Source organism: Glycine max, chromosome 16, assembly GCF_000004515.6.
Source record: "Glycine max cultivar Williams 82 chromosome 16, Glycine_max_v4.0, whole genome shotgun sequence".
Lineage (NCBI taxonomy): Eukaryota > Viridiplantae > Streptophyta > Magnoliopsida > Fabales > Fabaceae > Glycine > Glycine max.
The window spans coordinates 7,228,282-7,243,518 of NC_038252.2; the positions used below are offsets into that span (position 1 = coordinate 7,228,282).

The 15,237-nt window shown below is 32.0% G+C and overlaps 2 protein-coding genes across 4 annotated transcripts; one reads left to right on the forward strand and one right to left on the reverse strand.

The window, feature by feature from the left end:
- Nucleotides 1-5,164: 5,164 nt before the first annotated feature.
- On the forward strand, nucleotides 5,165-7,455 carry LOC100305517 (uncharacterized). The gene is made up of 4 exons (NM_001249551.2): nucleotides 5,165-5,297; nucleotides 5,383-5,471; nucleotides 7,017-7,115; nucleotides 7,206-7,455. The coding sequence occupies exons 1-4, from the start codon at nucleotides 5,242-5,244 to the stop codon at nucleotides 7,283-7,285; spliced, it is 324 nt and encodes a 107-aa protein (NP_001236480.1). The 5' UTR covers nucleotides 5,165-5,241; the 3' UTR covers nucleotides 7,286-7,455.
- A 2,304-nt stretch (nucleotides 7,456-9,759) lies between these two features.
- Nucleotides 9,760-14,732, reverse strand: LOC100815819 (uncharacterized). 3 transcript variants are annotated; one of them, XM_026126203.2, is made up of 9 exons: nucleotides 14,585-14,732; nucleotides 13,250-13,579; nucleotides 12,924-12,957; nucleotides 12,547-12,774; nucleotides 11,951-12,040; nucleotides 11,023-11,088; nucleotides 10,849-10,877; nucleotides 10,717-10,764; nucleotides 9,760-10,336 (listed from the first exon to the last, which is right to left on the reverse strand). In XM_026126203.2, the coding sequence occupies exons 2-9, from the start codon at nucleotides 13,576-13,578 to the stop codon at nucleotides 10,225-10,227; spliced, it is 936 nt and encodes a 311-aa protein (XP_025981988.1). In that variant the 5' UTR covers nucleotide 13,579; nucleotides 14,585-14,732; the 3' UTR covers nucleotides 9,760-10,224. The 3 variants fall into 3 exon arrangements, with proteins under 3 accessions (XP_025981988.1, XP_003547721.1, XP_006599104.2); XM_003547673.5 differs by having other exon boundaries at nucleotides 10,849-10,940; nucleotides 14,585-14,731; XM_006599041.3 differs by lacking the exon at nucleotides 14,585-14,732 and adding an exon at nucleotides 13,863-14,573 and having other exon boundaries at nucleotides 10,849-10,940.
- Nucleotides 14,733-15,237: the final 505 nt, after the last annotated feature.

Sequence of the window (15,237 nt, forward strand, 5' to 3'; positions counted from 1 at the left end):
CTGTAGGACACTCCAATCTTTTTCAAGGCATTGGATATGAAGCTGTTAGTGCTATAAGACTTGATGGAACTATCTGAGTCTAGCATTCCAGTGTTCAAAAATGGGGGTTGATTTGGTGTAGGAACATCTACATTTGAATTACTTAGCATGTAAACAACTTGGGACATAGATGGTCTTAAGGAAGCTGAAGCTTGTGTGAAAAGCAATCCAATTTGAAGCACCCTTGATGCTTCAGTTGGAGGAAAATCATCTCCCAAGTCAGGATCAACACTTCGGTTAAAGTGTTTGATCGGTATAGTTTCCAAACCTGGTGCCAAAAGGATAATTTTTTTCAAACAAAAGTTGTTGAACTCATTAACCTAAAAAATAAACAAGGTATTGTTTTAAAATTTTTGAAAGACTTAAATATAATTTTGATCCCTGTAATTTAACATTTTTTTTATTTTCGTTCTTGTAAAATATGTTTATTTTGTTTTTCGTTCTTAAAGTGTTTTACATAGATTTTTTTTTATCTTTCAAAATATTTTTTTTATTATTCAAAGCATTATTTAAAATAATTTAAGGATGAAAAGTAAAAGAAATATATTTTAAAAGGACTAAAACGAAGAAAAAAATTTCATAAACGAAAAAAAATGTAGAGACAAAAAATATATTTAAACATGTGAAAATTAAACACAAGTCTTACTAGAAGCGAGCCAGCGTCCTCTCTGAAGGCATTATTCCTCCTGCCACTCACAATCTCCAGAACAAGCACTCCATAACCATAGACGTCAGCTTTATCTGTAAGTTGTCCGCGAATTAGGTACTCAGGAGCCATGTAACCTCTGCCCCAGAAATAAAAAATCAAGTGTTAATCAAAACTATGGAACATGTAAGTGAAATAAATGAAATAAGCTTTAGTGTTAAATGTTTCATTACAAGCCATGATGGCCTCTCACACGAAGGGTTGAGCTAGACATATACATTAGATTACTTTTCTTGGCCTTTACCTTAAAGGATTTAGGCTTATGTGTAACAGAGTCTGCTAAAACTATATGAATGAAAGTTATTTGTTTTTTTGGCTTAAATAACTTTTTATTTATAATATAAGATAATTTTTTATCTGTTCCTCTTTAAAAAATCTACTTTGATCTTTTTTTGTTTTATTTTAGTCTTTGGCATCAAGATTTTCTGTTTATGTGAAGATATGCAATAACAGAAATTGAAAAATAGACCTGATATTACCTAAATAACAATAAATAAAATGATAAATTTTTAATACAAGAGGTATTGCCAATACAGCTACCAACAAACTTATTAAACAAGCCATGTTGGAGTGAGACGCACTTTCTACGTTAAGCATATAGGTATTGCCAATACAGCTACCAACAAACTTACTGTTGTTTGAAAATGGTTCAGTTATTGTGCAACACTTTTGGTTAAAAACGATTTTAAAACCCTTATCACGTAGTTGTTGGCTTATGCTTAACAAGTTATGTTTCAACCCTTCCACATATAAGACATTTTCTATGGAAATAGTTAAAGAATTACCAATATTACTTACACTTAGAGTTCTTCCTTTGGTGTTGTCACCATAAGTTACAAATCCTCCTTCCTAAGCTTTTAGAGACATCAACTTTGACTTATCTATGTTAATATGTCTTGAGCAGTCACTATCAAGATACCATAATTGTTTATCTGCTGTTAAACAAATTTCAAGTAGAAGTAAGTTCTTAATAAACTTAGAAAATAAGAATATTTTATCCACTTCATGTTTGATCAATCACTAAGCATGAGAAAAAAACTAAGACTATATCACACACATGTCTAGTCTAAAAACATTCAATACAAATGCCTCATCTATTAAACATGTTAGGCGTTACAAAATTATCAAACCAAATCTAAAAACTAATGGCTTCAAGCTTTGATCTAACATAAATGTCGTCCTTATAAGTGACAAAAGGAATGATTGTAGTTTGTGGTATTTGTTGTGACTAGCTTCACCATACTGGGTCGTAAATCTACCTATATGTTCCAAGGCATATTTGCCATCTTCTCTTGAAAAGGTAGTGAAGTCTAGGATTTTGTACCCTTCGACAATATGATCATCTTGTCTATTCACTCATGGTAAGGTTTTCGGTATGCAGGCCCTTCCAATGGTTTAAGCTATATACCAAAAATACTTTTTCATTGTTTCAACTATCATTTCAATGTTAATAAGACCTTTGAGGCTAATTGATTCGACTGCATGTTTGGTCCTTACACTGTTGAGGCTGACAAATAATTTGTTGATTGGGTTTGTTTAGTATCAAGTTCTTTTGCATGATGAAACTCTTTTAGTGCATTATTGGTTTCACAATATCAGCAAGTTGTTGGGACACTTGATACATAATACCATGTATGCCTATATCAATTTGTTGCCTAATAAATGACATTGTCATTATAGTAGGCATTACCATGCTCACCATTGTGGCATTAGTAGTAGAAATAGTAGCAGTAGCCATGCTTTGTACTGGCGTTGAAGGCTCCGCAGGCATTATAGATGCAGGCATATGCCTTCCGATTTGCACATCTTTTTCTGAGTTGGTTCCATATCTCCTATATTTTTACTAGATCACACAAATGCATAGCACAAATGATGACAACCCCTGATTTGAACTTCAAACTTTATTCACCTACTTTGGTCCCATCGGGCGTGCTAATTTTGTTGTTGCATGAAAAACTAGCTGGAGCAAAAGAAGTAGCTCTCATATGAGACAGTGCAAAGAAATGAGATCATTAAGTCTACTTCATGCTTGGTTACTCGCATCATGAACGCAATGGAATGAAAGAAAGAACAAGAGCTATTCTTGAGGATGGCTGAAAGCAAGGCCAACAAGCTTACTTAAGTCTTTCATTCCCTGGTTAGCCAACTGCATGAATGAAAAGAACCGATTAAATTACCTAATGCTCCAACACAATTCCAAAATAAAGTCAACTAATTGATATTAAGAAGGGAAATATTCTTCTCAATAATGGATTTCGAAACTACTAAAGAAAGCGTTTGGTGTAGGTGAAGAGAAAAGATTGCTAAAACGACAAAACATTAAACTGAAAAGGCGATAAAGGCAATAAATTCGGTAAAGATAAGTGCAACAAGGTATATATAACTGGTTTTTCATACCTATAAAATACCTATTTATAGATTTCTACCCAAACTATTTTTGTTTTTTTTGTTTTTGATACTAGTAATATTTTTATGTTTGATTTTGTTAGTGTTTATCTAGTAAGTGATAATGTGAATTATATATTATTAATTTAATATAAAAATATTTCATAATTTCAATATTAATAATATTGAATAATAAATTTTAAATTTATTTATTTATGTTATATATATATATATAATTAAATTATTTTAATGTTAAAATATGATTTTAATTAATTATGATGCGTTGTGAATATAATTATTTTTTTAACTATCAATCAATCAAAAGTTATCATTTGAAACAATTATAATGCACTTATTATAAACTTACATGAAAATTGTAAAAAACTTTTATATGATTATCTAATTATAAAATTATTATTATATAATAAATTTATTAATTTTATAATAATTAGCTTAAAATTCATACTTATTATAATATTTGATTAGACAATAGTGTAACAAGCTTTATAATGAGAGTATATAAAATTTAAATTATAATTTTTATTTTATCAGATAAAGTAACAGAAAGTTGAACTTTAATTTTCTTATTTTGTTAATCTGAATAACTTATTTATTATTTCCTATTTTTTCTTATTATTTTTTCATCATAACCGTTGCTTGATGGTTAAGAAAGATAAATTTTGGAAAATAATTTAAAATCAAGCAAGTGGAAAATTAAATAAATCAAGCTTCTGTATGAAAATAAAAATAAATAAAAAAATCAAGCTTCTGTATAAAAATAAAAATATATAAAAAGTCCAGTTAGATGAAGTCGTGGGTTTGAATCTACTGAGTAGTGGATAGTAGGGGTGAGAATAAGTTAGGCCGGCCTACGATCTGGCCTACATAAAGCCTGGTTTGGCCTGACTTATTTAATTAAAAGGCTAGACTCAAATTTTTTTAAAAGTCTATTAAATAGGTTAGGCTTAGACTTATTAAAAATTCTTATAAGTCTGATAGGCCGACATATATATATATATATATATATATATATATATATATTATTTTTTGGGTACAATTAATATTTTTTTTAAAAAAAACTAGCAGATTTTATTCTTATAATTAAGTAAAATTTTAATTACAAGGTGTGAGTCATGTGTTCCTTTATATTTCTCATTATTTTTATTAGTTTTCTTACCGTTCCTTTTTTTATTCCTATTCCTATTAGGTTTCCTTTATTACGTTCCAATGCAAAAATCATATCCTATTATGTTCCTATACAAAAATCATATCATATCCTACATTCCTATACAAAAATCATATCTTTTTCACTTCAAGCTTTTATATTATTAATATATTTTTAGGATTACCAATTAAATTAGCGTAAGATTAAAAATTAAGACAAATTATATATTAAGGCCTTGTTTAACCTATTATAGAAGGTGTGTTATTTTTTTTTGTGGTAAAAACAACTAGGAATATTAAAGATTAATGTGAAGAAGACTTTTAAATAGGTTACCGGCTAGGCTAGGCTTTTAAAAAGGTCAAGTCGAATTAAAATAAAAGTCTTTGATAAGCTATAGGTCAAGCTCATGCCTCCTCAAAGTAGGCTAGACCTCGCCTGACCTATTTCCATTCCTAGTGGGATAGGTATGTACTCGATGACATTTTTTTTTTTTTTTACTTTTTACTTCTAACTTTTTAATTTTTATACGAATTTCATATTAATTTTTTAATTTGATATATTTTTCTTCAAACTTTTAAGAATATCGTAAATTTTACTCCACATAATTTTATTATTAAAATAATTATATTTTTTTATTCTAAATTTATTAATTTTTTACCAATTTTATCCCCAATTTTTTATTTTTTTTAATTTTACTCCAATTTTTTTATTTATAAATAAATAAATAAATAATAAGAGTAAAATTCAATTTTTTTAAAAAAATTAAGAATAAAATACACCAATTAGAAAATTGAGGATAAAACGTGGAATTAAGCCTTCCCTTTTTTTTTTCTCTATATATACACACACCACATAAATGCGTGAAAAATAAGAAGAAGCATTTTGTGACTGAAAAAAGGTTTTAGATCGTAAAAACTAATCACTACGAAAACAAGAGATATCGAAGATGGCTCTGCCCAAAGCTAAGGAGATCGTGTCGTCCAATTCCGTCGTCGTTTTCAGGTCTCTCTGATTCTCTCTTTGATTTCTGTTATGTGAATTCAAGTGATGCTGACTCGATCAATTTTTTTTATGGTTGCGTTTGCAGCAAAACCTATTGCCCTTTCTGCGTCGATGTGAAGAAGCTCTTCGGTGACCTCGGTGCCAATTACAAGGCCATCGAACTCGACACTGAATGTGCGTCCCTTTTCAATTCTTTTCTCTTTTTCTTTCGCTAAACCCTTTTATTTAAAAAAATCGTGAAGCTGTTCGCCACCGAATTGTTGTCTGATAAGACATGTGAGTCAGCCTGTTTTCGAATCGTTTCGCGGCATGCTTTTTTTTATTATTATTATTGAAAAATGTTGTTAGTTTTTTGTTAAAACATCTTTAGTGAAAGAACCCAAAAGAATCCATTTTGGGTTCTTGGATCACTTTTTGTGAGTTCCATTATGCCACATAAGATGCAGGACTTCTGTCATGTTTTGCTCTAGTGGTAGAATCCAATTTGGATTCTTGGATTTTACTTGCAGAAGAAAAAACAACAACAAATTTTTTTTTTTTGAGACATTAAAAAATAATATTTTTTGAAATAAAAGGAGTTCACGGGAGTTCTCTCCCTGGAATCCAATCATTTGAAATCGGTCAATTCCTCTTATAACTATAGATTGATGTTTTTGCATTTTGTTTAGTTCACAAGATTTTTCATATTCTCTTGTCCATGAGGGCTAAATATTATTGGTTGAAATATTTTGTTTTGGTGGGAGAAAGGGGCTAACGCCCCTAAACAAAAAACTAGATTAGAATCCACCAGGGAAACAAACAGAAGATATATCCGCAAGCACCTGAAAAGATGCAAAGGAAGTAACCAAATCAAAAAAACTGAAACTCCAGCCAAACCAAGTCCATGCTTCACAAAGACATCGGCCACTTGGTTGGCTTCCCTAAAAACATGCCTCCAAGAATAAATATCATACGTAGCAACAGTATGTTTGAATCATATTAAGTAGCTGAGCACATTTATTGGTTAAATATACTGTATATTCAAAAGAGTGTGCTAGAGAAAGTGATACTGACATTTCTCTTGTCCAGAGTTATACTTGTGCCACTCCCTGGCTGTTAATGGTTTGGGGGGTGAAACAGTGCTTTTACGCTGTCACTATTTGAAATGAATAATAATAACATTATATGGTTTTGGTCGGTGCTTTGTTATTGCTAAGGGTGAATTTTGGCATTGTTTGGTCCTCTCTCTAGGTTTTGGTGTGTGTTTTTAGTATAGACTCTGTATTAAGGTAATTTAGAAGGTTAGAGAGGTATTGGTTCTTATAGAGTACATATGAATGATGCTGGAATAGTTTTTGCTAAAGTTGGTATGAAAAATATAGCTGATCAGGGATTGATTTGTCACAAGAAACTACAGTTCCCAGTTATTTTCCTAATAATCAAATTGCATGTTGCTTCAATTCACTCGTGCTGGAGAAGCCATAATAGTTTTTGATAGAATATATGGAAATAATGGAATTCAGTATTTGGTTTTCCTTCTGGGTGATTTTGTCCTGTCTCTCCAACTGCTGTGCCTATAGCAAGGAGAGGAAGACTCGGGTTTCAAGTAGAACCCACCGACAAATGGGTTCTATGTGAATCCGGCATCTTTTTTTCTTTCCTTGCTGCACAGTGCAGTGAGCAGAGAGGATTTGGGTCTGCGATTTTGTGTTATAATCCAAGTGGTTGAACATTGTGCAGCCGATGGAAAAGAGCTCCAAGCAGCATTAGTTGAGTGGACGGACCAGCGAACCGTGCCTAATGTGTTTATTGGTGGAAACCACATTGGTGGCTGTGACTGTAAGATTTAGATTTTTTATAGATCTCTGCAAGATTCTAATCATTAGGTTTCATCTCATAAAGTGTTAAATTGCTTGTGTTTCTATGCAGCAACAACTGCCCTGCACACTCAGGGGAAGCTGGTTCCTCTGCTGATATCTGCTGGAGCTGTTGCCAAATCAACTGCTTAAAGGATCTCCCATTTCTAGGTTATGCAGTTAAATAAAAATAAAAACCCAAGTAGTTGGGTCGGTTATATAATTCAGGTCCCAGAAACTAATGTGTGTATTCCTGTGTGATTCTCTTTAAACTACAACTCTGTCAAACAAGTCTATTGCTGAATGAAGTTATTTTTGTTTACAACTGATGTTTTCATACAGTCACATAACCTTTTTTTCCCAGACTCTGCTTTCTTTTTCATACAAGTCAAAAGTGTGCCGATGATTAGTTCTGGTTAAAATTTTTACTCGATCTTTGTATTTGGATATACCAAATATGACGGATCTGTTAATGAGATTTTAGTATTGTAATGGAACTGTTTATCGTTAAGAGTCAAGTGTCAGTTGTAAATCTGAAGCTTGCAATCAGGTTGAGTTTTGTTACGGGAGGGTATCTCGAATGATAATCATCTCGGAAAACCAGACCGGCATCGCTCTTATGAACAATACCAGTTACCGAGTCACCATCTCGGATAACCAAACTGGCATTGCTCTTATGAACAATACCAGTCTGGGGGGACTACTGTTATGGGGGTATCTCGGACGACACAAGCGTCCGAGATCCTTGCCTCACGAGGCCATGTGCCTCCTAACCACCATTCTTGCCAGAATGTTCCTATAAAAACCCCTCCACCAAGGGAAAGAGACAACTTTTAGACACAATCTGAAATCATAATGGATCCTACTAGTGCAGAGACTCTCATTCTCTTTCTTCTCTCTCTCCTCCCCTTCTCCACCCCCTCACTCAGCATCACCTGAGCGAGAGTCGTGCCACCATGCCAGAAGCTCATCTCTGTTGCACGGGAGACTCACCTCCACCACTCTTACTGCACAAAATTTTTAACCAGTATTACCAAATGTGTGTTTTTTGTGTTTATGCTCTTCCAATAGACGGTTTGGTGAGAGAATTGATGATGAAATTGTAAAAAAGAGAATAATTTCAAAGTCTTGGCATTTTTTTAGAGGAGTCTTACATTTTAGTTATCTCAAATTTCTTCATTTTACTTTAAAAAATCCCTATAAAATCTCTATCATTTTTAAAACTCTTTGAATTTATATCCAAAATAGATAATTTTGATTTATGATATTTTAAATCCGCTATAATTTCTCTTACAAAACTCCATCCAAACACACACTATTGAATCTACCCTACGCATAAATTTAACTATTGACATTATTACACTTATATGCATAACAATTAAACATTAATTTTTTCACCGTAACCCAAATTATTTGCTTAATCCATTATTTAAAAAAGTAATACTAGGAGATGTTTGCTTCAGAGACAAACTTTTTAGTCCCGGAAACATAAAAGGGAAATAATTTATCCGGGTTTGTTACAAAATAATAAAATTATTAATCCTGCGAATTTTCTTGGTGAATAAAAATATACATATATCCTTCTTACTATTCGTTTTTCCACTACTTTCTTAATGCTCCCTCATGTATATGTTGTAATTCTTTTGATTCCCACACATTTTGTTCTTCCAATAATTTCATTTACCGCCAATTTCATGTATGTTATTTACAATGATTTTTTACTTTTTCTCTAATGTTCTTTTTTAAATAGACAATTATTGCTCTTATCTCAACAAGAATCTCTCAACGGAAACTGCTCTTTTATTCACAATACTTTTTTGACATCATTTTTTGGATTTTTCATTGAGTTGTTACATTTGTACCTATTTTGAACACATGTATTTTTTTTTAACTAACTTTAACTATAAGAATGTTTCAATAATTATTATATATATTTCTAGGGGGGGAAATGTTAAACAAACACATGATTTTAGTTGTTGTTGAGAATATAAAAAACATTTCCAATCATTTTTAGTAATTAACCAAACACATTTTTTATAATATACTCAGAATAATATTTGCAAGCTTTATTCCTATGAATAATAATATTGGAACTAAATAAATTATCCGTAAAACAAATGTCCTCTTACTATTTTTTTTTTGTTGACACCTGCCCAACCAACTGATTATCAGTCATACCAACTGACTATCAGTCATACTAGTATCATATTCTTTAATTCACTCTTTTTAATACTATCTTTATTATTACTTTATTTTTTTATTTAATATTATGACTCATGAAATGATAAATCTTACTCATAATTTCATGATCTCTTATAAATATTTGGACAACTGAAGATCACCATGGCAATAGTATAATCAATACTTCAAAATTTAGGTATCATATTTGTGATGTTTGAGTTAACACTCTTTATAGCACTGATGAAAAAAAAAAAAACAAAATCCGTTTGTATTATCATTTTCCCTATGATTTTGGGCAGCAAGAAACAACGGGTAAAAACTTGCACCTATCTAGCTTAGTATAATGGCCACATGCATGCAAGTGAAACGTGAACAGGACAAGTGACCTTATTATGTTAGTGCTGCTGATGGGCAGTTTTAAAACAGAATCGTAAACACTTTTTCAGTTCAGCTATATCAACTTTCCCAAATGTGAAATACACAATACAAAGATGTTACAAAGTTCTGCAGTATTTATGGGAATGTATCGTTACAAATCTACACCTGCGACTCCATAGGTTGAAAGGTATTCTGATAATCACACAGCAAACATGATTCCAAGTTCCAACTATTGAGGAATAGAACAATAGTACCATAAAATAAAGAGCTCCTTCCTCCATTTGATCCTACAATCCTGCTTCCCCTTTACTCTGGGAAGCAGTGGAATGGTAGCAAAACTAGTTTTTTTTTTTTTAGAAATATGGCTTAATTACCATATTGGCTTAATACAAGTAATTTGTTTGAGCCAAGAGCATGTGAAAGAGCCATAACCATTCACTATGCAGCTGCTGGGAGCGCTAGATGCAGTTTCGCCGCTGGTGGCTAAACTGTTTCTGGCTCTTATGCGGTCCAACTCTGATACCACTCAATCTTTAGGACTGACAAGAGGAAGGGAACCATTTCGACAAGAAATAATATTTCACATCCACAATCAGTTTAAACAGGCCATAACATGGAATATGTAACAATGCAACCAACAAGTACCTACAGGTCATAGAAAACATATTGGATTAGGCATTCATGGGGAGAAGGGGAAAAAGAAGGACCCTGGAAACAATCTAGGATATCATGCTACAAGTACAAATGCTATGTGTTATATGCAAAGGCCTCAAATTTCATTCTAGTGAAACTTGTCACTTTCTTTTGCGATTCCTAAGTGCATTTTACTTAAAAACTCCATAATAAAACATTAAATAAAAAAGGAAACACCCTTTTTCCACAAATCCACAAGTTTTGCTTGAAAAATGAAAACATACAACATTATGAAAATCCCTGGATGTAAAATCGTAAATTCAATAACGTTTTCCACCATTTCATTTAATTTGAAAATATCCCAATGTGTACTACAGAGAAAAATGGCATACCATAATGGAGAGGAGGGCAATGACACATCAAGGAATGGGTATGGCCACCTGTAGAAATGATAATTGTCACCATTGTTTGTAAAAACCACTGTCTGTGCAAAATTTGACATGCAAAAGTATTGCATAGCTTACCAAATCCAGATGAAAGCATGAATAGTCCACTGAAAAATGACATATAAACTTGTCCATAACACAAAGAAAGACATTCCAAACCAGTGTATTTTCTGAAACGTAGGTTAAACTAATTTAAAATATCTCATGCAATAATCCCAAATAAGGATCGTAAAAAATTCTGAAAATATTCACCAGACAATTTAGAGCTGCATCTCCAAGGAGGAAAACAACATTTAGAGTATGCATGTTCACTGTCATCTACACAGGATGGAGAACTGATCAGATTAAATCATTAGGAGACAATGAGAGAAAAAAGAAAACAATAGCACTAGTTCAAAAACAATGATATCAAGACCATATTATCTAGCTTTATTAATTCTATGAAAATCTACTAAACATGTGGTTAGTATTTATTTCTGTAATTAAGAATCCTCAGATGGAGGGTCAAGTCGAGGAACACATTGCATATCCCTGCAAAGAATATAACCATGGTTGCAGTTTAGGCATTCAATATTGATAGTGTAGCATATACACCAGGCTATAAAAATCTGATGAAAGGGTTAGGAATTACGAACTTCTATTGTTTCAAATTATTGACATCTTCAATGTATTTTTTGAGTGAAATAAGATTCCAATTTCTATGTAAATCTGACCATTATATTGACCACAGAACTTATTTTGATGTCTCCTATCAAAACATAATATATTGATTTTAGATTCACCAAATATCAAATGTGCAAGATAACAAGCATATCACAAACAAAAATGTTTTGATAAAAAACATACATGGCCTCAGGAATCATCACTTTGAAGTGCCCATTGAAGGTGAACTCTAGGATTCTAGCAATCATATGTACCCAAAATCTTACTAAATCCCAAATCCCAATATAAAATGAATTATGAGAAACTCCTTTAAAATCTAGTAAATGCTTGACCTCATTTTGTTCACAAAATATCATATCAACTGGCTCACCATGAGCCCCAAGTTCAAACCTATTAACAGGTCAATGTCACATTATGTAAGCAAAAAGTAAAGTAAGTTAAGAAACAATAAATTTTAGCATAAAGAAAGAAAGAAGAAAGCATGAAGTATAACAATCTTCAGAAGGTTTCTACTCACAAAGTTAAAATCATAATCCCTCAGAGTAAGAAATGGAAATATAATGAGCCAATAAATGCAATCTGTAAGCATCACTGCCCCTGCATTCATCTGTTTAAAGACATTACCAAACACGTTAAAATTAGGAGAAACTAATGCAACGTTGTAGTGAACATGGATAGAAGTTAAATTATCGACATCGTTGAAAAAAGATGTATATGTTCAGGTTTATAGTATGCAGTTGAACATCATTAACAACATGATGCAAAAGTGATCCACTTTTCATGCAATGATGTCCAAAAGTGCCAGATTTACTCTGCATACATTGCCAACCTAACAAATTAGTAAATTATGCAAAGAATCTTTAGTGAAATCATGCATTTGAAGGAGAGAACAAAATACCAAAGTGCAAAACAAAAAGAAAGAGAAGAAGAAAAAAAAGATGTCACACTTGAAAGACATCAAAATGGTAAAGAGTGCACACAAACATATGAACTAAACAAAAACAAATAAAGGAAAAAAGAAAAGAAGTGACAATTGAGTTTGATTTTCATTTGACAACAAACATGTGTATATGTTTCTCTATAAACCTAAAGTTGTTGATTTCTTGTTGATACCTGGAATAAAATTTGAAGAATATAACTCCAGATGGGTGCAACTTGATTCTTCTGTATTTCGGCAAGGGGATCAGCAAGGTGTTCCATTCTAGACAGGTTGGATGTATCTTGGTGTAAGAAAGGCATGTATGGCCCTTGCTCTACATCTATTCTAGCAACATTAACATTATTGATGGTGCTTGATTTGTTATGCCGATAACACCCATACGCTGATAGCGTAGATGCAAACTACACAAAGAAATTTCAGCTTGTGAGATCCAAATATGCTTCAACTTCAGAGATTACACTTTCTATAAAAGCATCATAAAGAGGTACAATGAGATATATGAACAGGAATGATTCCATTAAAGGCCTCCAAGAAAAATTACAAGCCATACCCCAAAATAAATTGTAACCAGAGTGAAGGTCCACCTGCAAGAAATCCAAAATAGTCATCATCAGAAGGGTTCGAAGCAAATGGTAAAGAAATGAACAACACTGAAATGAAATTGGAAAAAAAAAAAACTAAGCTAAACAACCATACATGACTTGAAATCAATTTATAAAGCTTAATGCAGAATTTGTTTTCTAGTATAGCTTTAAGTCACCAACTAAGAAAATAAGGTAGTAGCTACCAATTTCATGGCAGTATGGCACCACTATAAGTGTGTGACAAGACTCATATGTAAATATAGAGAAACATCGAGAGAAAGGGAATACTTACTGAGTGTAATAAAAAAATATGGCTCTGCCATTAATATGAATTTTGGCAACTAGAGATGCCAACAGGGAAGAGAATGCAATAACACGAAAAGCTAGCAAACAAACTGGGTGAATTTCTTTAAGGAATGGTTTCCATGCTTCATCACCAGACAAAGTCCCATCTTCCTGATTTTCTCCTTTTCCAGATCTGAATTTCCTTGAACCCTTATCCTTCCATATTACAAGAAATGAAAGGACAATAGACAGCAAAACACAAACTGCACACAGATAGAACCTCCAATTTAACCAATAACTAAGGGTGGTTGTATCAGCCATATCCTGCTGTTCCATCCTGATAGATAAACAATGATGCTAATATTAAAGTTACACACTTTTGTTTCCAAAATATTCCTTTTACTACAACTGAGAAAGTAGCCACTAGGTAAGTGTTTTACAGCCAAAAGTACAATCTATTGATAAATCACTAGCAATGTCAACCAAAACATGACAAGTTTGAGCAAGTATGGCTGATACTTGCAGGGTTTTAAATTGTGCTCCAGAACAACTGCAGCCACAATATTGTGATTTTTGAGGTCTCTATGGTTGCAAATGAAACCACATATTGATTCAATTACCTGCCACTACTGTTCTTACAATACAACCACAAGTATAAAACATTGATTGACAGTTGTCAGTATATAGATCCCACATTCTGCTGCATCAAGAAATTCCTGGGATTATCATGCTTCCAGTGAAGGAATACTATAAAATGATTACAATTTGGTGTTAAAAAAAAAATCCAAGAATATAATTCCTTGATCAAGAATCACTTCTTGATGAACTAGTCTACTAACATAAACTCATCATATATGGCAGTGCAGATCAAAATGTAAACTAGCAATTAGTTAACTATACTCCACAAATTAATTTCCATAACTGGTCCAAGATTATGTGACCCCAATATACACAACACCACAGTGTAAAGCTAGTTAAATTTGAACCCAACAGTTCTTTTTGCAAATTCATGTGTGTACCCAGCAATGCTACAATATCGCTGAGTGAAATAGAAATGCAACTATTTCCTAAGTTTGAAGCTAATTAATTTTCCGTAATAGAGCAATAACGCATATTTCCATTAACAATAAACTGGAAAAACAAAATAAAAAAACGACAGATTGAAGCACGTAGAAAAAAGACATAAAAATAAAAATAATAGAAATTTGAATGTATGGACGTTAAAATGTAACAATTTTCTGAAGAAAAAAAAAATAAAATCATAGGCATGCATTGCAGACAATAATAACTAAAGGGCCAAGGGAACAAAAAGAAAGGGAAAGGAGAATTAAAGATTAGAAACCTATGAGGAGAAGAGGAATGTGGATAATGATCGAAGAAACGTGCGAAGCGGTGAGTTGCGGTTTTGGGCTACTTTTTTTGTTGGTGAAGGAACGTTTCTATTTTGAGAAATAAATTAAATAGAAAGGGTTATATTTTTTGATAATGGGAAGTGGCTTTATCCAATTAATGTGTGGATTGTTATTTTGATAAAAAAAATTAAGAAAAAGGTATAAAGTGATGATGTAAAATTTTTTACATATTTATTTAATAACAATTTATTATGTAATTTATAATAAATTTGTTATGATAGGATGATAATATATGAACATTAAATTTTTTTTAATACAATATTGTTGATCGTTGACTTGTTTTTTTAATAAAATTTGACATTGTTGTAATATCTAATTATCTATTCTTTCAATTTGGAGTAGCAATATTTTTCCTTAATTTTTGTTTTAAGATTGTAAAACAAAGAGGAGTCTCAATTAACTTCTCATTAATGGTCATTTATGGATCATTTTTATTATTATCATGAAATTGAATAAACTTTGAGTCGGCATTAACTCGTTCCAGAAGCTTCAATGATTTAACAATTGACTTGGTAGATTTGCCCACGTCATGGTTGGCATGCACTGCCGCATTGCCACGTGGAATGTTGAAACTTGAAATTTA